Here is a 20,619-nt window from a genome sequence, read left to right on the forward strand (position 1 = left end):
CATAGGTTTCGATAAAAACAAATTAAGAATAAACAAAGAAATAATCAAAATGGATGTAGCATAAGAAGAGGAAAAGAGGGAGATAATACTTACAACTTGGTGAATGAGTATCTGAAAAGATAATTTGATTAACCGACAATAACACATATCAATCATCTTTACACACAAACTCCCAAGCCAATAGATGCTCCTTATTGTAGTCCTCAACTTTGTTATGTTGTGTGTTCACAATGACTCAAGAACCTATGAAAACTTAAAAAGAGGATTTGAAGAAGAGGAAAGGAAAGATAAAAGAAACATAAATGAGAAGGGGAGGAAAGAAGGGTGATTTGAGAGAGTTTTAAGGGATTGTACCTTTGTTTAGATTTTTTTTTTTTTTTAAATTCAGAAAGTTAAACAAATAGGAATAGTGTGAGAGGAGTATGCCACGTAAGAAATAGAGTGAATTTATAATTATAAAAATTCAAAAAAAATAATTTGAAATTCTAAAGGTATTAGAATCATTCATATTAAAAATTCCTTTACGTATAATATATCTCTCTGCCGTTCTAGATCGCGGTGGTGGCTACAGTTGCAGACTACCAATGGCGTACGGATGGCTCAGGAAGGAAGAGAAAGAAAGAAAAACTAAATAAATTAAACAAAAATAATAATTAAAAACAAAATAATAAAAATAATATTGAACAAAATAAATTGAAATAAAAATAAAAAATAAATTAAAAAAATAATAATAAAAATAATTTATTAATATTGACATAAATTGTGCAGTTTATATCCATTAAATAAATTACACAATTTAATTGTAATGAAAAAGAATAATAAATTAAAAAAATAACAATTGTTATATTATTAATTGTAAAAAAAAATTTAATAAAAACAAAATTAGAAATGTCAAAGAAATTTAATATTGTATATTTTTGTATTGAATTAATTATTAATTGATACTAATTAATAACAATTGTTGATTATTAATATTATTTGATACTAATAAAAATTAATTATTAATATTAATTGATACTAATTAATAATTTTAGTATTAATTCAGACTAATTAAGCCATTAATTGATACTAATTAATAATTGTAGTATTAATTGATACTGATTAAACAAATAATTGATACTAATTAATTTATAATGGAAAAAATTTATTACAATAATACTTCCATTACATTTTTGTCAAGTGTATCAATTTTTATATTAGTTGATATTGATTAATACTAATTATATTAACTTTTATTAATCAAATAATTTTTTTAAATTAAATTGAAAAAAAATGATAAAATTATCATTTTTATATCATTTAAGGGCAAAAAGGTTAATTATACAGAAAAAAACTATTTTACAGCTCATTTACCAAATATTATTTTGTTACTACTTAAATCTATAATCTCATTGTTGCACCAAATAAATTACCAACTTATACTCATAGCTATAAGTTATAATTTATAATCACTTTTCCACCGCCCTACCAAACAAGACACAGAGATATATTATAGATAGGTTCATTAAATCAGTACACATTGTTATTCCCAATGCGGTGAATGGTTGAATGTCAGTTGCAAATTTGTTTAGGAATCAATCAAAATCCAATTCCGACCATATTACGCTCTGTTTTAGGAAATTACTTTTAAAAAAAATACCTTTTAGGAAAAATATTTTTTTATGTTTAACCGTAATGGTGGTGGTGGTGATGGTGATGGTGGTGGTGGTGGTGGTGGAACGAAGGTGGAGGTGGTGAGATGGTGGCGGGTTGGTAGCGGCAGTGATGGTGACTGTAGTAATGGTGACATGATGGTGAAAGTAATAGTAGTAGTGGTAATGTGGTGATATTAGTAAAATTTTAGCTTGAAAAATATTTTTTGCTTTAAGAGTAAGGTTCCAAATGAACCGAGCTGTTCATGAACAAGCTCGGCTCGACTCGTTTATTTTTATTTAAATTATATAATAAATATATTATTTATATATTAACTATTATACATAATATATAAATATATATAAATAATATTTTTTATTTAAATAATATTAAAAAAAACTTATCGAGCAGAGCCGGACTCTAGCTTTATTAATGTTAACAAGCCGAGCCGAGCTCGAGCTTAGCAAAATTCGGCTCGGTTCGTATGCTACCCTATTTAAAAGTGAAAAATATTTTCTGCCGGTATGGTCTTATTTTTTGTTAATTATGAAAAATATTTTCTGTTAGACTTTATTTTTCATTGTACAAAACGCTAGACTTTATTTTTAATTGTACAAAACGTTAAAAAATACGAAAACTATTTTTCAAAAAATGTGTTCCTCCCAAACAAACGGAGCATGGATGTAGATAAATTTCGAGGCTATATTTTCAGATTTGAAATATTTTCACTGTATCCCAAATTTGAAATAATAGTTTTTATTTTTTATAATGACCCCACTAATGTTTTTGACTCCTTTTATGCAATTATGAACTCTTTCCATCCATGAGCCAACAGTAAAAAGTAGAGACATCAAATACTTGCCTCTTTTACCAAATTTGGAAATTAATTCAAATTCGATTTGAAGATTGTTGAAATATAGTTTTAACGGTTTTATTTGTAACCTTGCAATTAAATTAATGTATCCGACATGAGAGAGGTGTCGGGAATATAGCCTATAATTTTTGGATGTAGTAATTTTTTCAAATGTCTAAAAATTGAATTATCATCTTTAAAATTTAGAAAAATTACATGCCAATGGAGTTTTTAATAACGTATTTATGAAAAAAATTATGATTTTATATTTTAACATTTATAAAATTTATTACTAATTTTAAATACTTTTCTAAATATACAGACAAATTCTTCTTAAAATTTTTTATAGCCAGTACTTGAAGAGCACCCACACTTAAACAATCTAATGGTAACACTATAGACGTGGAAGATATATACACTAGTTGGTTTCGGCAGAACGTATTTTTTGAAAAATATTTTTAGTAGTTTATGACCACAGGGAATAAGTTTATTAGTGTGTAAAATGTTTTTCACTTTTGAAAAATGTAAATATTTTTTAAACTAAAATTTTACTAATACCACCACTACAACCACTATCGCCACCTTTGCCACCCTACCTATCACTTCCATCGCCATTATCACAGCTGCCACTAGTGCATTAATTTCAAAACTGCAACCAAACATATAATAAAAGTTTTCTACGAGGAAAAAAAAAATTTGGAGTTTTTTGTTAAATAATATTTTCCGTCATAACAAGTAGGGCAATGGATTGAGCTCAAAATCTCACTAGGTTCTATATTTACTTGGCAATTGGCAAGTTAAAATTTTCATTCGAGACAAAGTAGATAAAGAACCATCATTTTTTATTTTATTGGGTTAATAAAATAAATGGGAAAAAAAAAACACATTCAACCCAGATGAATTGAAAGTGGACTCTCAATTCAAACACAAAAGACACTGAGAGTCTCACAAGTTGCTGAAAAAGAAAAACAAAAAATGAAGCAAACAAATGGAAAACCATTTCTTAGGCTGTTGTTAAATGCCATTTCAATCCTGATTATTATTATACATTCACAAATACAGTTCTATTGACACACTCAAATTCATATCTCCAATACCAAACCCAAAAAAAAAAAAAATGAAACATACCTTTGCGTGCGGAAAGGCTGTTTCCGTGTAACCCTTATTGGTATGGGCCGTATGGCACAATATCATACACTACCTCATCCTTTTATAAAACACATGTGACGTGGACTCAAATATGGGCAGAAACATAAGAAACCCGGTAACATTGGAGGTTGCCGAGCTGGCTGCACCATGGAACAATGTAAAATTTTCGCCAAAAATGCCAGCGCAGATGTCGAACTATAATGCTCTTCGTCTCATTTGCCAGGAGAAGCGAATCTTGACCTCTGTCGATTTGGAGCTCGATCTTTTGGTGATGATGTTTTCCCTACCACACCCACTTGACGCATCATCTCTACAAACCAAAATTTTTCACATATCACAATTAGAAACATGAAACCATGCGAGTTGGGAGACGGTTACAACTGCATTTGTACTTGTAAAAATCCTAATTTCTCATCTCCTACAATTCATTTCCATGTAAAACGCAGAAAGTGAACCGGTGTTTCTACTCTCTCGGAGATGAGCTAGCCAGGATAGAGCAGTATCCAATCTGAACCACACAAGTTCAATGTATTTAGCATTTGTTGCCAGTTTCCTATTTTTGTTTACATGTTACAGAAGACTTTTTTTTTTTTTTTTTGGTTGCAAACAACAAAAACAAAAACATGTTTGGTACAAACATACGATTTTCAAAACATATAAAAGCAAAAACAAAACATGTCGATGACCAGTGTGGGGGTTGTTGGAGGTGGTGGCCAAAGGGAGAAGGGAATTAAAACTCATTTTGAAAATAAATCAAAGATCCTTTTATATTCCTCAAATTTTGAAAAAAAAATCAAACTTGTCACTTTTTGGAAACGAAAATAGTTCCCAAATGTGTTTCTGTTTCCAGTTTTCATAATTTTTGAAAATAAAAATCAGACCCAATAATTAGTTTGTAAACCTCAAGGATTTTGCAACATTCCTATAACTAAAGCGTGTATAGGGAAAATGGGGAGCAATTGGATGGCAATCTCAAATTTCTCCTGTCATAGAACATGCATTCTAAAGTTCAAAAAAATCAATTCTGGTGTCCTTGTGGATCAACCAAGGAAAATCATTTGAATCCTAGTACTGTTGACCCCAAATGCACATATTGTTACCAATCAAATGTACAATTTCAGATACCCACACGGATTTAAAACAATGTGGTAAAGCTGAGAGTCATCAAACTCAAGCAAGTAAGCATTAGAGAACAGAGAATAGATCAAATGCAAAATTATACAAGAGTGAGAGACATCTACCTCGCTTTCTCTCAAGCTCTTGGTCCAGCTCCTCCTTCCACTTCTTCTGTATCTCGGAAAAGCTGACACTAACACATTTTTCTATTTCAGGTTACTGAATATCCGGCTGACAATCAAAACAAGTGCAAGCTTAAGAAAGCATTAATGGATGGACTAACCTCGGGCTACCTGGTTCTTGATCAGCGTCAGCTTGGAGCCCTCTCCGATCATTAAGCTGAGGTGACGGAGTGTCCAGCAAACATTGATTACTAGCACTGCCAACATTTGATATCCGCCTGCTAGAACTCCCAGGGCTAGCATTACTTACGCCATCAACTGCTGAAGATGGAGATACGGTGGGGACCCGATTGGGTGATCTACTTTTGGGAGGTAATTTCAGGAAATTTGGACTGCTTTCATCTCTTGCAGTCTCAACAAAACTGGTAGAACAAGAAGCATTCAAACTGTTGAAGAACTCTTCATACAAGGGCGTCTGCAGTTTCTTCAGTTCTAGAGCCTGAGAAAGTGAAAAAGGTATGCCATAACAATACAGTGCGAACATAATGTTAAATCCCAATATTATATGACAACTAATTGTTCCTTCATTTAAAACAGAAAATAAAACAACGGCATACAGAAAGTACCTTCTCATCCAGAAAGGCCCTTATTTTAGACTCGGTAAGCTCATCATCATCCTCAGATAGTGATGGCCCACAGTGAAATTCATTGTCCTCTTTTCCAGATGTTCCAGAGCTACCAGCAGGAATATCAACTGGTTGAACATTGTCCAAGTTCACTTTTCCTTCATCTAGTCTCAGGCTCTCGTCATCTTTGCACATCCAATCATCAGAGGGCTCACAAATTGGGTTAAAACTCTATTGCAAACAAAGTCATACATTAATTATCAATTCCTGAAGACCTGTATGCTAAGAGCTTGTACAATACTTGAGAACATGAGAGCAGCTCTATACCTTATTAAAGATGTCAGGCATGAAAGCAGGGCTCATCTTTGCTTCTTCACCCAAGATAAAATCATCTTTCTCATCAATCTGACACATGTCATCTTCACTGTTGTTTGCCCCCCATATATGACTACTTCCAGAAAATTTGTCAAAATTTACAGTTGAACCACTCAGACTACCCAAATTACAGATATCCATTGAGCCAGGGCTATTTGTCATTGGAATAGCAAAAGTATTAATAATACATTATCAAAAGATTTTAAAATCTGATTATGTACAATCTGGCAAGTTCAGAAGGCACCAAACCAAACCAAAATACTTACGAATTTTCCTGATTTATCCCACATGAAGGCGAAACAGGTTTGGAATTTTCCTGATGGCATCAAAATTAGTAAGTAAAAGGTAGTTTTCAAGAAGACATTAATAACTTCATATTTTAAAAAAATAAATAAATAATACTAATAATAACCCTTTAAATTGAACTAACCATGTATGGAGTACAAAAAACAGCAGGAGACTGCAAAGGTTCCCCAGTAACAAAGGGATGCTGTATGTGATAGTAAAGCAAAAATATAAAGACACAAAAAAATAAATAAATAAAATTGAATGGCCAAATTTGCATCGCCAAAAGGAAAGGGTTAAATCACCTGCAGCAACTCACATGCAGGTGGCCTCAACTCTGGCTCCCTGCCAACATAAAACAGGAGGATCACTTAAAGAGTACCAAAGAGAGGAGAAAATAGCAATTGTAACAATAAATAAATAGAGGATTATAAACCAACAAGCCATAGGTCTCTGACAATTATTTCTAAGCAGTCATTATTATTAAATGATAATCCAAACAATCTTGTAGGGCAGATAATCTTTATGACATCTACGGGTTGGAAATTAAAATCCACTCCATCAAAATTTTCAACAGAAAAAAAAAAAAAAGGGAGAAAAGGAAAGTATTGTTATATCGTTTCTTTTGAGGTGATATAGATCAATGCCTGGACTGGGAATGGGGGAACTAGAGCAACTAAAATTCAAGCCTTTTACAGATTATTAAAGGTTAGTAAAACATTACTGTTGTAAGCATTTCAGCAGAAAATCTTTTGCCTCATCAGAGAGGTTTTCTGGGATAGGTGGATGAGACTTTGTTGTGCCAATATAAAAGAGAGCAGCAACCTAAAAGGAACCTGTTGTTAGTTCAAAGAACAGAAAAACACTCACATTGAGAACATTAGCATCTAATTTTTAAAATGTCATAGACAGAACAAAAATCAAACAAACAACACTTGCTGCAGCCGTGTACCTCTTGGTACTGTTGGCTCCAGGGAGGCTTGCCAGTAGCCATCTCAATTACAGTACAACCAACACTCCATATATCAGCAGAGCTAGGACACAACAATAAGTAATGAAAACATTTAGTCCATCGAAAACAAACCAGAAAAATACATTAAAGCTAGGAAATGTGCAAAAGGGTGAATTTTTTGACAAATCAATTAAAAGAGCTTGACAAATTGATATATATGTAAATCTTTTCAACTAGTACAAGCATCAACTAAATCAAATAATCACTGGAAATTTGTAATAATGAAAAAGGTAGTTGTAAATTTAAATACGTGTATTCTTTAAACAATAAAAATTAGGGGTACTTACGTATAGGTCCTAATAAATGAATTTATTATTTAATAGATCCTATGATAAAAATTTGTCATAAAAAAGTCACTAATTGTAAGTTTGAGTGACAATTTATAAAAATCATTACAAAAAAAAGTCACTAATTGTCAATTTTTAGCAACATATGAAAAAAATTGTCACAAAAAAATTATTTTTAGTGACAATTTTATCAAGTCTTATTTTCAATAAGACTTGATGGGAATTAACTCCAACTATTAGGACCTATTTGTAGTTTATCCTAAAAATTAAGGACTAAAGATATCTATTTCAAGTAGCCAACTAAGCTCCTGAATCTAGAATACATAATACTTACCTATTTTGTCATTAAAGAAAAATGCATCTATCTATAAAGATGTGAATTTGATATTGATTGGCATATAAAATAAAACGAGCACCTTTTTTGAGCCTATAGGTTACTCGAAGGTGTGAGCCTGAGGGCTTTATGTAGGTTTGACAAAAGGGGTCTGGCCTAACCTAACATATATTGAAGCACTTTTTTAGAGCCTTGATGAGCCTATAGGGCTTTTTTGGGGCCCAAGCACACATTTAACGACTATGTCAGAAGTGTTGGTGCCCGACACAGGTTCTTCTTACTGTACGTGTCCATGCTACTCTCTGTGTGTGTGTAAAATGCATGTCTATTGTTTGTGTACAATTCCTAACCATCCAATACGAAATTGACTTACCCCATGGAGGTGAAGGGAGAAGTGGTACTTTGACTAAAATAAATATTTGTACAGAGCATTTTATGAGAAACCAAAAACATTAAAAAAGCTGAAATATTTTCCATAAATGTCCAGCTTACAAACAAATGAGCATTAAGCATCCTCCTGTTTAAAATCAAAGAATAAAACAGAAAATAAAAGTCACATGTAACCATTAAGGTGAATAGAGGGTTATGGTTATCCTTACAAGTTATGACCAGTCTGCCGAATGACTTCAGGAGCCATCCAATACGGTGTACCCTTCATAGACTTGGCACCTGAAATAGTAACCTGTAGTAACATAAATCTTTATTAGACGGGATATTTCAGCACAAAAGTGATCTTGCAATCCAAGAAAATCCTACAAGTAAATTGAGAGTGAAAGAGCTGGTGGTGTAAATACCAGGTCAATGACTTGTTTGGATGCACCAAAATCTGCAAGTTTAATGCATCCTTTATTATCAACAAGGATGTTAGCCCCCTGGATATCAACGAAAAAAATATATATATATGTATTAGTTGTTCACAACATACCTCAAGGACAAAAGCCCAGAAAGGAGAGAAGCAGTACCTTGATATCCCTGTGCATAATTCCATTTTTGTGAAGATAATCCAATCCCAATAACAATTGTTTGGTGTACATTCTAATAACCTGCTTGATAAATTAGTACACTAGGTAAAAAGACAGAGTGAAAGCGCCAGTATTTTTTCAATTTAAATTTTTATACAAACTTACAGCCTCTGGAAAAGATCCAAATTTCCCCAATAGTGATGAAATTGATCCTCCAGGAACAAATTCCAACAATATATTCAAGGTTTCCTCCTCTCTCACTGTTCCCAAGTATCTCTGAGAAACCACAAAAAAAAATATTTTTCAAAAAAGCACATAAAAGTAAAAATAAAAAGATGGGCACAGTTTGGAAAAGTTAAAAATGCCATAAATCCACCAGAAGAACATAAGATTCAACTTACAACAATGTTTGGATGAGAAAGATTCTTAAGAAGTTTTACTTCCTCCTCGAGCTCCTTCACATGAGCCTGCTTACACCAATTAAAAGTTCCCAAAATTAAGTACAGAACTATTTTAATGCCTTGTTATAAGAAAACAGAATAAATAGATCACTTGTTAGAAATCCAAAGCATGACAATACTCTTTGACAGTAATGTGATACATAAAATCCGATATTTTTATGGATAAACTGGTACATATGACCAATGCATTTTACATTACAAAATAAATGTATCTTATGAGACATGATGTGATATACTTACATCAAAGCAATAACTTACATTAGATTCTTGATTGCTTTTGATTTTTTAGATCCGAAAAAGCAAAAAACTCCACTCAACTCCTATTCAAACCATAGGTTTAATAAGATGAGATTTTCCTTTGTCAAACATACTTTATCGTAAGATAAAAAATAAAAAAATAAAAAATAAAATCAAATTACATTCCCATTTACTCAGATTTTCATCAAACAAACAAAGGAAAAACTTGCAAACACAATCCATTGCATAATAACAATAATGATGATGGAGTACTGCTCTGCAATGCAGGTAGTTACTAATTTTGAATATTGCATTTGATGTAACCTTAGAAAACAAATTGTGCCAAGCTATGGCTATCTTCCCCAGGTTTCTGAGCAAATACAATATAACATCATCTTAACATACTAGGAAAAGTAATCGATGCACGCAAGAAGAAAACCTAGCAATGATGAAATGCTTCAATTAATGTATAGAAGGAACTGTATACATAACAATAGCATTTGATCCAACCTAAACCTAACAATGATGCAATGCTTCAATTAATGTATATAAGGAACTGTATATAAAACAATAGCATTTGATCCAACCTGTGCTTTCTCCTTCGAAGCACCGTTCGACGCTATCAACACCTGAACAATCAATAACCGATCAATTAAACCAGAATTAACTCAAAAATCAAACTCAGCAAAAAGCAAAACTGAACATAATAAGTAAACAAGAATGACCTGTTTGACAGCGAGAAGCTCTCCGGAATCGAGATTCATCCCCATGTAGACTCTTCCGAAAGCGCCGCAACCAATCAACTCACCTTTCCGCCACCGGATGGGTGGCGTATCGATCGGGGGAGACGGAGATGGCGGAGGGGGTTTGGAGAAGACTCTGGATTTGCGAATGCAAGAGTTGATCTTGTCGACTAGGGTTCCGACGGTGGTGCCTTCGTCACCGCCACCGCCACCGCCTTCCGGCAAACGAAACACCAGCGATCGGCGGACGGAACCGAACATGTCTTGCATTTTCGATTGAAGAGAGCAAGTTCTACTAGGGTTTCGTGTGTGAGTGAGTGAGTGAGTAGAGTTTGAGTGAGTAGAGTTTGTATAGAATGAGAGCGTTTTGGGGTTATTTTGGTTCCACAGTAGAGAGCGAGAGAGGAGAGAGAGGGAAAAGGTAATAGAGATTGGTTTGAAAAGTGGTGACACTATCGCCAGAGCAGTTTTGGCTAGGTTCAGAGCTCTTCGTACGGCTATTACGCAGCATATTGGTTGTCCGCTGCTCTAGATTCAGCCATAATTGCTATGGCAATGGGGTCAAATATATAATATAAATAAAATAAATCATGTTCATGTCTCGATGAATAATGCTTGGGACCCCCTTTTGGGGTCACCCCCTCACCCCCTTTGTCACGTGGCGGGTGGTGATTGGAGGAGTAGGAAAAAAAAGAAAAAGAAAAAGAAAATGTAACCAATGAGAGAGAGAGGGGGTCAAAGGAGGTGGGGGGAAAAGGGGGATGAATCATTGTTGATGTCTCGATGCCTCATTTTTTAAAAAAAATAATACAACAATTTAAGTCTTAAAAACATAAAAATAAAAGGGAAAATTGCATTTTAGTGGAGTAGTGGCAAAAAAAATTATTTTCATGATGGTACAATTCTTTTGTGTGGATGGTGCAAATCTTTTTGTGTTAAAGTTGTACCCAAAAAAATTCATTTGTAATGCAATTATTTTGTGACTGTTTCATGTATTTGTAATTTCTCCAAAATAAAAAGGATGATTCATATAATATATTTTTAATAATTTTTTCATATATTCAAATCAAGAATTAAGAAGTTAATATCTACTCTTATCTTTAAACTTTTATTGGATTAGAAAAACCTACATATTTCTATATTGGTGCGGGCAATGATAAGTGGATGGATCAAAATGACTGTGCTATACCTATACATAATTTTCGATGATCTGGTGTCCGGATGAGTTTACGTGCATCCGATACATGATAATATGCCATAATTATGATAATTTAGGTTTTGTTTAGATTAAAATGATCGTCCTTAATGTAACACTTCGTATTCACTTGACTAGTGAGATTGTTATTGACACTCTTATTATTATACTTGGAGCCTCTTTGATTCATTTTAGAGCATTGATTGGGATGGTATCATAATGGTAAAGTATGATTGAACCAAAAATATTAATTTGAACAATTGTCTTATGTGTAGTTTTCACTCTTTTACCTTTTTCTCTTTCCATACTTTGAATTTGGATGTGAGGCTAGAATCAATGGAAAGTTTGTTTCCAGGGCTTCAATTTAAACACAAGAACGACCCAAAATGGAGTCCGGACAAGGGAGTTATGCCCGTTTGAAATTTGAGTACTTATGTCAGAAGTAAGTCCACTCAAGCGAACGTTTAACCACTTGAGCAGTCTATTTGAGTTATAGAGATTCTAGGAGCTTTTTTCACCGCTCGAGCCCAGCTTTGACCACTTCTATTCGAACTCAACTACTTTAAAATCACTTTTTGGTCCAAACTTTTCATTATTTCTTCCTCTTTTCTCTCCTTCTCCTCCATACCCAAAACCCAAAACCCTAGACTCCAAACCTTGATTTCATCTATTTTTCATCAAGAATCCACCATAGATTTTGCATTAAAGGTGAAGAACAAGTGAAGATCAACATTTTGACCGATTGAATTGCGATTTCTTCGAGGTTTCTCTCTGGGTTTGCATTTTCTTATCTTCATTCTTGAGGTAGGGTTACTTTTAACTTGGTATATCTATGTTTTGGGATATGTGGTCTTTTCCCAAATATAATTATGTATGAGTTAATTTTTATGAATTAAAGTGGGTTTGATGAATAAAAGGGATGCCCCATGTTTTGGACAAATCATGGTATATTATAGTTGATTATTGTTATTGGTGATATAAATTAACTTTTTAAGTGCAAAAGAATGGAAAGTCCCAATTTTTCAAAAATTTTAGTTTTCAAATTTTGATTTAATAATGGGTTTGGACAAATTGACTCTTAAATCTTGTAATTTGGTAGATAATTTTGACAATAGTGTTAGGATAGGAGGTTTTTGAATTTTCTTAGATATAAATGTATTGAGTTTGGTATATGTTGAGATTGTGAAAATTATGAGATTGGAGAAATTCTTTAGTTGTTGATATTATTAAATGTTGTTGTGAATTGAACAAATCTTAGGGAATTTGGATTTAAAAACTCATGCATCATGTGCATTATGATTTTATCTTTTGACCTTACAATCTCATAGATGTTTGGAAAATGTTGAAAATGGGTAAATAGCGTATGAGTCCGGGTAGTTGAGTCAAATTTTGGAAAATAATTGTGTATTGTGTTGGTCCCACGCAGGGAGTTAAGGTGCCCAATTGTCCTATCTTAAGCTTATCGCCAGACGAATGTGGAAAAATATTTTTAGGTGTCCACCGGTCCTGCCATATTATAGTCGATAAAAGTAAAAAAAAAAAATGAATGATTTTGGGTGCCAATTTCCTACCGTATTAATAGCCGGCAAATGTGAGGTATTTTCTGTATATAAATTTATTTGTAAATATGGTTTTGTGGCTTTTACTTGAAACGTCATAGCGTATTTATCACCCCGTGGTTGCAAATGAGATTTTGAACGGAAATCATGCATTGAGCATTTTTGGTTTTAAAAGAGAAAACATAGATTTGTAACAAGTGTATGGCATGGTCATATGCATTTCGATAATTTATGTATCTTATTAATAGTATTTCCTACTAGGAAATAGCTCACCCCAAACTAACAACATTTTAGGAAATAATGGTGTGATTCCGCCAAAGTGACTTCGCGATAGATGTGTTTTAACTGGAGCACGAAGGCTCACTCAAAATTACTTGTTGAAGCTATGAAACTGTTTTGTGGTTTGGGACTGACCGTCCATTTTTGTGTAATCAAGGACTATTCTTGAAAATATGTATGCCATTAGGGTACTTTACTTCTGTATTCCTTTACTCTCTAAACTGTTATTATTTATGGTTGTATGTTAATAATCAATGATGGATATTTCACTTAGAATGGTACAATGATAAAGAAATTATTTTGAATAAAAGCCTTCGTTCTTTAATGGATTTAATTATAAAATGAATAATAAATTTTGGAGCGTTACACTTAATGTCTCTCTCTCTCTTTTTTTAATATATTATAAATCACAACTTATGATAGGGGACTCAAACCCCTAACCTTATAGAAAAAGTGCAACCATTTTGATAACTTGAATTTTTATGACATTCAATTTATCATTTATCTTTATGAGCTTTTTAATGTGAATTTTTTTACTTTTTTTAATCAAAAGTCTCACTACAAAAAATTAAGGTTTTAGAAACTAAAATTTAGGAATAAAATTATTTTTTAGGGACCAAATAATTTTGTTGCGAAAAGTGTTGTCATTATATTTTTAGTAACAAAAATTAGACATTAGTGATAAATTATTATCTTTTTGGGACCAAATTTTTTGTCTCAAAAAATAAACCATTTTTAGACCAAATTATTTTGTCCCTAAAAGTCTATTTATTAGTGACATTTTCAAATTTTCGTCGCTAAATGCCTTATTTTTGACTTTTTGAGACGACCTTTTAGAGACTATCCTCGTGACAATGAAAATTGGTTCCTAAATATCTTTTGCAACAAAATTTTCACTTTTAGAGACCAAAATATTTGGTCTCCAAAATTCTTATATGTTGTAGTGTCTAAACTAAAGTTGAAATTCAAAGTCATATAAAAAAGATATTCAAATTAAAAAGTCATTATAAGTTGGATATATCATAAGTAAAAGTCTAAAATCTTATGAATTTTTTTATTAAAAAAAAAAAAATTGGAGAATCAAAAAGGGTAAGGGGTGTTCGAGAAGGGACTAGGCGGATGGTGTTAGGGTGGGAAGAGGACAGAAGGACTCTCAAGTGGTAGTGGGCTGGGTATTCAGAGGTTGCTAAGAGCATCAATCAAGGTGGGCTGGGTATTAGAAGAATTAGGGATGTGAATGTGTGTTTACTTCTCAAGTGGTGGTGAAGGTTTGCCTATGAACATAATTCATTATAGAAGAGGGTTATATGTAACAAGTACAGATTTCCAGAAGGAAATTGGCTTCCATCTCTGACCCCAGGAATCAATTTCTCCAAACTTTGGAGTGACATTGTAGCAACAGTTGAACAAAAGGACTCTCTCCTGCAGTACAATGTTAATAACCTACAATTCAAAGTGGGCAATGGTTGTAGAATCAGTTTCTGGCATGACAGATGGTGTGCAAATATTTGCCTTAAAGATGACTTCCAAAGGCTATTCAGATTGTCCAATGATAAGGAGGGATCACTTAAGGACTTTGTGGATCTCTCAAACTCCTTTGGGAACTGGTTACTCAATTTTAGAAGGCTCCTATTTAAATGGGAAAATGAGGAGCTACACAGACTCATTGGCACCTTAACAGTAGCACCTGAATTGAATCTAGAGGTCCAAGATAGTGTAGTGTGGTTAGTAGCAAAGCCAGACTAGTCTCTTGTTTCTGTTCTTTACAATCATACCAATCTTAATTTGGGTAGTAATGTTCGCATCAGTAAAATGGTGTGGATCAAATATCTCCCACCCAAAGTGCAATTCTTTGGTTGGCTCGCATGGAAACATAAGGTCAAAACACTAGTGTTCTTGCAACGGATTGGTATTTTGGATAGAATTGTATCCACTATGTGCATCTTCTATAAAACTCAGCAAGAAACAATTGAACATGTACTACTATTTTACCCTATGGTGTGGAGGATATGATCTGGTCTGTTGCAGTGGTGGGGGGCTATTTAAGTGGTACCAAGATCCATCGAAGGCCTGCTACAATGGTGGGCAAGGCATTGCTACAATAAAGAGGAAATGAGAATTTGGCGTGCCATACCACTTGTCACGACCCAAACCCACCCTTATGGGTTTAGCGTCGTAACTGGCCAATAATCATTGGATTACCAAAGGCCTCTTAACATAATAATATATAATTAGGGGCTACGGAAGCAAATACATAAAATATACATAGTTCATCGAGCTGTAAAGACACACATGGGACATATAATCTTAAACTTTTATAAATATACGAGTGACGTCAAAAGATACAGTATTTATACGTCACTTCATGAACATATAAACAGAAAAACTTGTTTATAGGGCAAAAGAAACAACATCTTTTACATTCATAATAACACAGCCACTAGACTTGACTTGATCTGAAACCTCATCGGGAGGCACAAAGGTTGGCTGACAAAAACTGAGACGCCAGGTCCTCAACTTTGAGCCTGGTCACGTGCCTGATCACCTATATACATAATATAAATAGTGAGCGGGAGCCCAGTGAATAATAACAGAGTAAAAGGGTTAAATGAATGATGTCCCATAATCAATTCAGAAATCAGAGTTCATATCGAAACAGATTCACATCAAATTATTGTGTAGAGCATATACAGAAACCAAAGTTCATGCTTAATTTTACATGGCTTATCAATTAGCGTCAACAAATCATTTACAAAGCATCTTAGATCATACTTGTCAGTTGCATAGAGGAACCTCCAGCCGGGTACGGATAACTTGTCAGTTCCATAAAGGAACCTCTGGATTGGGAACGGATAACTTGTCAGTTCCATGAGGAACCTCCAGTCGGGTACAGATAACTTGTCAGTTCCATAAGAAACCTCCAGTCCAAGTACAAATAGCATACTTGAATCATAGCATAAATACCACAAACATCTGTCAGAGTTGGACAATCATTCATAATATAAAACATGGCATTTCACAGAACAGATCTTATTCTATATACAGAAAATAATTTAACTTGAACATAGGTTTACTAAGTTATTACTCACAGATAATAGATGGCTCCAAGTAAACGAACAGAGTAGGCAATTCAGATATCTTGTAGCACATGACCTACACAAATATAGAACGAATACGTACTGAATTACACACCCGGAATCATTAACTTGGTTCTTTATTGTTTCGGTGTGTTTCTACTTCTTTATCCTCATTATGATGTCTTAATCTTGGCCTAGGAATGCCTAGGATGCAATGAGGATGTAAAAATGCATTTGAAAACACTTAACAAAAATTGTTGAAAACAGAATCCTCGCTCGAACGTAACTTTCTACGCTCGAGCGATCATGCAAAACGTGAGTGATCGCTCTAGCACAAGATCTGTCACTCGAGCAGTTTGCAAACTTTTGCAAAAGTGCTGGTTGCTTGATTTTTCCGCTCGATGCTCGCTCGACGCTCACTCGAGCGTGAGAGACATGCCCTCGCTCGAGCGCAACTTTTGTCACTCGAGTGGTCTACAAAACATAAGAACTTCTGGGAGTATGCATTTTATGCTCGAGCGTAGGAGCAGAATTCTGGAATTTCCAGATTTGCTCCCAAGCTCAAAACTCAAATTCAAAGCCATTAAACTCAACCTTTGGGCCCCCAAACTTAAGAAAACATGTCCAACCTTGGAAAACACAAAAAATTGAAGATCATTTCATGAAATCAAGGCTTAAAAGCATCTCAATTGTGCAAAATACAACTTGAAATGTAAGAACATGATGTGAACATGTCATGCATGTGTTTATTTGAGTTCATAGCTTTCAAACACATGATCAAATGAGACATTTTACTTAAAAACATGGTGAGTCCTTAAACTTCAACCAAAATATGAACATGCATGGGACAAATTCTTAGACAACATACTTTAAATGCAATGTAATGCACGTGCAAGTATGTACTCTTCTCTTCTACTTCATTAAGTTTAGTTCTTGCTCAACTCACTTAATTCCTTTGAATGCATATGATAAGTACCCTAATTACACAACTAAAGACTTGATTTCTTACCTTAGGCTCTCAAGTCCTTGAATTCTAGTGAGTTCTTGTTCAATTTCTTCAATTCTTCTTAATTCTCTAGCAAATTCCTTACTGAAGACTTCTCCTTGGTCTCTCACTCTCTCTACACGTTTGTGTGTGCGTGTGAGCTCAAGATGTCTTGGAGTGGAAGAAAAGAATGAGTGGGAGGACTTAAGAAGCCTTATATAGGCTTGCCTAATGATAGTTAATTAAGACTAATCAAATAAGCCATTAAATTAATATAATTTAATCGTTCTGAATCGAATTTTAATTAAAACTACTATAAAATTTTAAAAATTCTAATTAACACAAAAATCAAGTCAATTGCTGAATTGGATGCCAATAAGGCCTTCAATTTGCAAACCGAAACGAAAACATGAACATGTCTTTCTACGTTAAACAAATACAAACACACATAAGGCAACATATAATGCAAAATCTCTCTTTAATTACTTATTAGGCATAATTAAGAATGAATTAATGTTAATCATGGGTTGGGGTTGTTACACCACTGGTGGCTCTTTGGTCCATATGGAAGCATATAGAAACAAGTGCCTTTTTGAAGGTTCTTAACATAAGATGCTGGAGCTGCAGGAGCTTATAGTCACTAGGCTTGCTATTTGGTTAAAGGCCACATCCAAGGAGTCTCAATTCTCGATTTATGATTTCCCTTATAACTTCTCACAAATTAGGTACTGTATAGGTGGTGGTCTGGTTTAGGGTGTTTGCTATTGTCTTCCGGTGAGAAGTGTCTTACAGTTGATAATTGTATTGGCTAATGTTTTGTGGGGTGTTTGGAGTTGGAAACTTTCTAACTCTTATGCACATGATTAGCCTTGCTTTGGGTGCTAACCTTGTTGGGATGCATGGCTAAGATAATGATGCTCCTCCCTCCCGAGCTTTGTATCTTTTATTATTTAATATGTTTCCTTTTCCTTGCCGCTCAAAAAAAAAAAAAAAAAAAAAAAAAAAAAAAGTGGGAAGAGGACAGACAAATGGGGTGGCGCAAAGAAGGGGTAGGGTGTGGTATTTGTAGGGTTGCAGTTTTGTAGCGAGTGTGAGCAAGGGTAGAATTGGCAAGGAGAGTTTGTAAAGGGTGGGATGGCGGTTGTATATGTGGAAATGGGTGGTGCCTAGATGGGGAAGAGAGATAAGTAGGTGTGAAGAGAAATTTTTAATGGTAATTTGCTTTATGAGGCTCCGTTTGGCAAGAGCTAAACGGGGCTTTTTTTGCTATTTTAGCCACAAAAAACAAAATATCACATCCAACCCATAATCATTACATTATTCTCTCACAAAAAAAAACAAAAAAGCTAAAAAGCCAAAAAAGTCCTTCCCAAACCAAACTTTTTAGCCCAGGCTAAAATAGTCAAAAAGTCAAAAAGCCAACCCACTTCCCAAACGGAGGCTGAGTAACATTGTAATATTTTTTTGTGTTTTTTAAATAATGGCTGTAATAATATGATAAAAGTGAGGTGTAAATAGAAGTTCTCAAGTTTTAACAGATTAACAGGAATAAATAGATTTACGAAAGAAAAATGTCAACAAAATAAATTTTAATTTTTTTTTATACTTTTCGTACAAACTAATGTGACATGGAATGATAAAACTTTACAATGGGAAATGGGACTCAGTTTATTAATGTGATTATTAGTGTTATATTATTCCTTTGTAAAAATAATAAAAATAGAATTACTTGTGAAGCATAACTCTTCATGAAATCGATCTCAAATAGTTGGACTTAATGAAGTTGAATCAATACTATACATATGATAAGTTGATAGGGACATTCATCTATCACACAAAAGATAGAGACAGAGTGGGTTTATAGCTCAAAGGATTAGAACACGTGGCTACGAACTACGGTCTCATAAATTGCACTTCTTTCATATTTAAATAGAAAATGTTTGCGACAATGGGCCATCTTTCGATAATCCGAATTGTTCATTTAGTAAGACTTTTCATGTATACCATGCAGGGAAAAAATTAGGTCGATATGATAATTGTAATATTTGTATTTTATAATGTTTGTCTCTCAAAATGGACAATTCATTTTAAAAATAAACCATATTTTTTTTATTATTATTTTAAAATCAAATGTGATAAAATGAAAAGTCTACTATTATTAGATCGATATGATAATTGTAATATTTTTATTTTATAATGTTTGTCTCTCAAAATGGACAATTCATTTTAAAAATAAACCATCTTTTTTATTTTTTTTTTAAAATCAAATGTGATAAAATGAAAAGTCTACTGTTATCACACCAGCTTATTTTTTTCTATGCAATAATATGCGTGGTATATATGTATAATATAGGCAAATGAGTTTGTAAAGCTTGTTCAATTGTGCTCACAATGATGGTTCATGTGAACTGCAGGTTCTATCTTCTTATCTTAAAATTCTGATAGGGTTTGATTTCTCTTAAGTTGGCTATCTCAAAGAATTTAGTAGGCTCATTTGTGACCGATTTCGATAATCTAAACTGTTCATTTTTTAAGACTCAATGAGTGAATATATTCATACAAAAAAAACAAAATGATCGCATATCAATAGTTATATGTTTGAATTCAATTTGTATTACAAAAAATGAATATCTATTATTGAAATTATATTTATCATCTAGTCATGTTGATCTTTTATATGAATATTCTAGCCAACTAGTCATAAAGAGTAACGATTCTGTTTACCAAAATTTGTCCCAAAATGGGCCTAACCAAACCTAAACGCTCTCTTAAATTGAGATGACAACTTTAGAGAAACCAAATCCATTGGGATTTATACGCCTACTATAATTCGTTTGGGAATTGACTTTTTTTAGACTTTTTGATCTTTTTACAAAAAGATGTGTCAAAAAATAGAAAGAATGGGTTGACTTTTCTGAAAATGCCATTCACATAATGTAGATAACTAATATTTTCTAAAGTAATTCATAATTGAAGAGGCTCTCTGGTGGTAACAGATAAAAGAGGTCAAGAGCACTAAGACATAAAATTTAACCCCAATTTTATCAGCTCCTTTGAAGTTGGAGGAAGGCCACAATTCCATACAAGGTGCTGAACAAGAGCACTCCCCAAACAATTCCATGGTTTCTATGATGCATCATGTGGAATGATTGCATATTTGTAATGGAGAGGTTCTATTACATCATCTACCGGTAAGTGTAATCATCTTATTTAATTTAAATTAATTACAAATTTACATTCCTATTTCATAATCATTAAATATGTAATGGAGAGGATCAAAGTCCGCTATATAATAATATGATATAATTATAAAATAAAAAACAATGCTTA

At 33.3% G+C, this 20,619-nt stretch overlaps 1 protein-coding gene across 2 annotated transcripts; it reads right to left on the minus strand.

Moving 5' to 3' along the window:
* Positions 1-3,461: 3,461 nt before the first annotated feature.
* LOC114318359 (mitogen-activated protein kinase kinase kinase NPK1-like) lies at positions 3,462-10,653 on the minus strand. Of its 2 annotated transcripts, none has more exons than XM_028265224.2 (17): positions 10,177-10,653; positions 10,039-10,080; positions 9,155-9,220; positions 8,919-9,029; positions 8,754-8,834; positions 8,586-8,663; positions 8,391-8,473; positions 7,111-7,192; positions 6,883-6,983; positions 6,464-6,503; positions 6,304-6,363; positions 6,140-6,189; positions 5,826-6,024; positions 5,499-5,729; positions 5,034-5,371; positions 4,876-4,943; positions 3,462-3,944 (listed from the first exon to the last, which is right to left on the minus strand). In XM_028265224.2, exons 1-17 carry the CDS (start codon positions 10,462-10,464, stop codon positions 3,847-3,849), a joined length of 2,016 nt encoding a protein of 671 aa, XP_028121025.2. In that variant the 5' UTR covers positions 10,465-10,653; the 3' UTR covers positions 3,462-3,846. The 2 variants fall into 2 exon arrangements, with proteins under 2 accessions (XP_028121025.2, XP_082726279.1); XM_082870153.1 differs by having other exon boundaries at positions 5,826-5,946; positions 10,177-10,605.
* Positions 10,654-20,619: the final 9,966 nt, after the last annotated feature.

The sequence above is a fragment of the Camellia sinensis genome, chromosome 5 (genome assembly GCF_055761805.1).
Source record: "Camellia sinensis isolate YWXY chromosome 5, ASM5576180v1, whole genome shotgun sequence".
In the NCBI taxonomy this organism is placed as follows: Eukaryota; Viridiplantae; Streptophyta; class Magnoliopsida; order Ericales; family Theaceae; genus Camellia; species Camellia sinensis.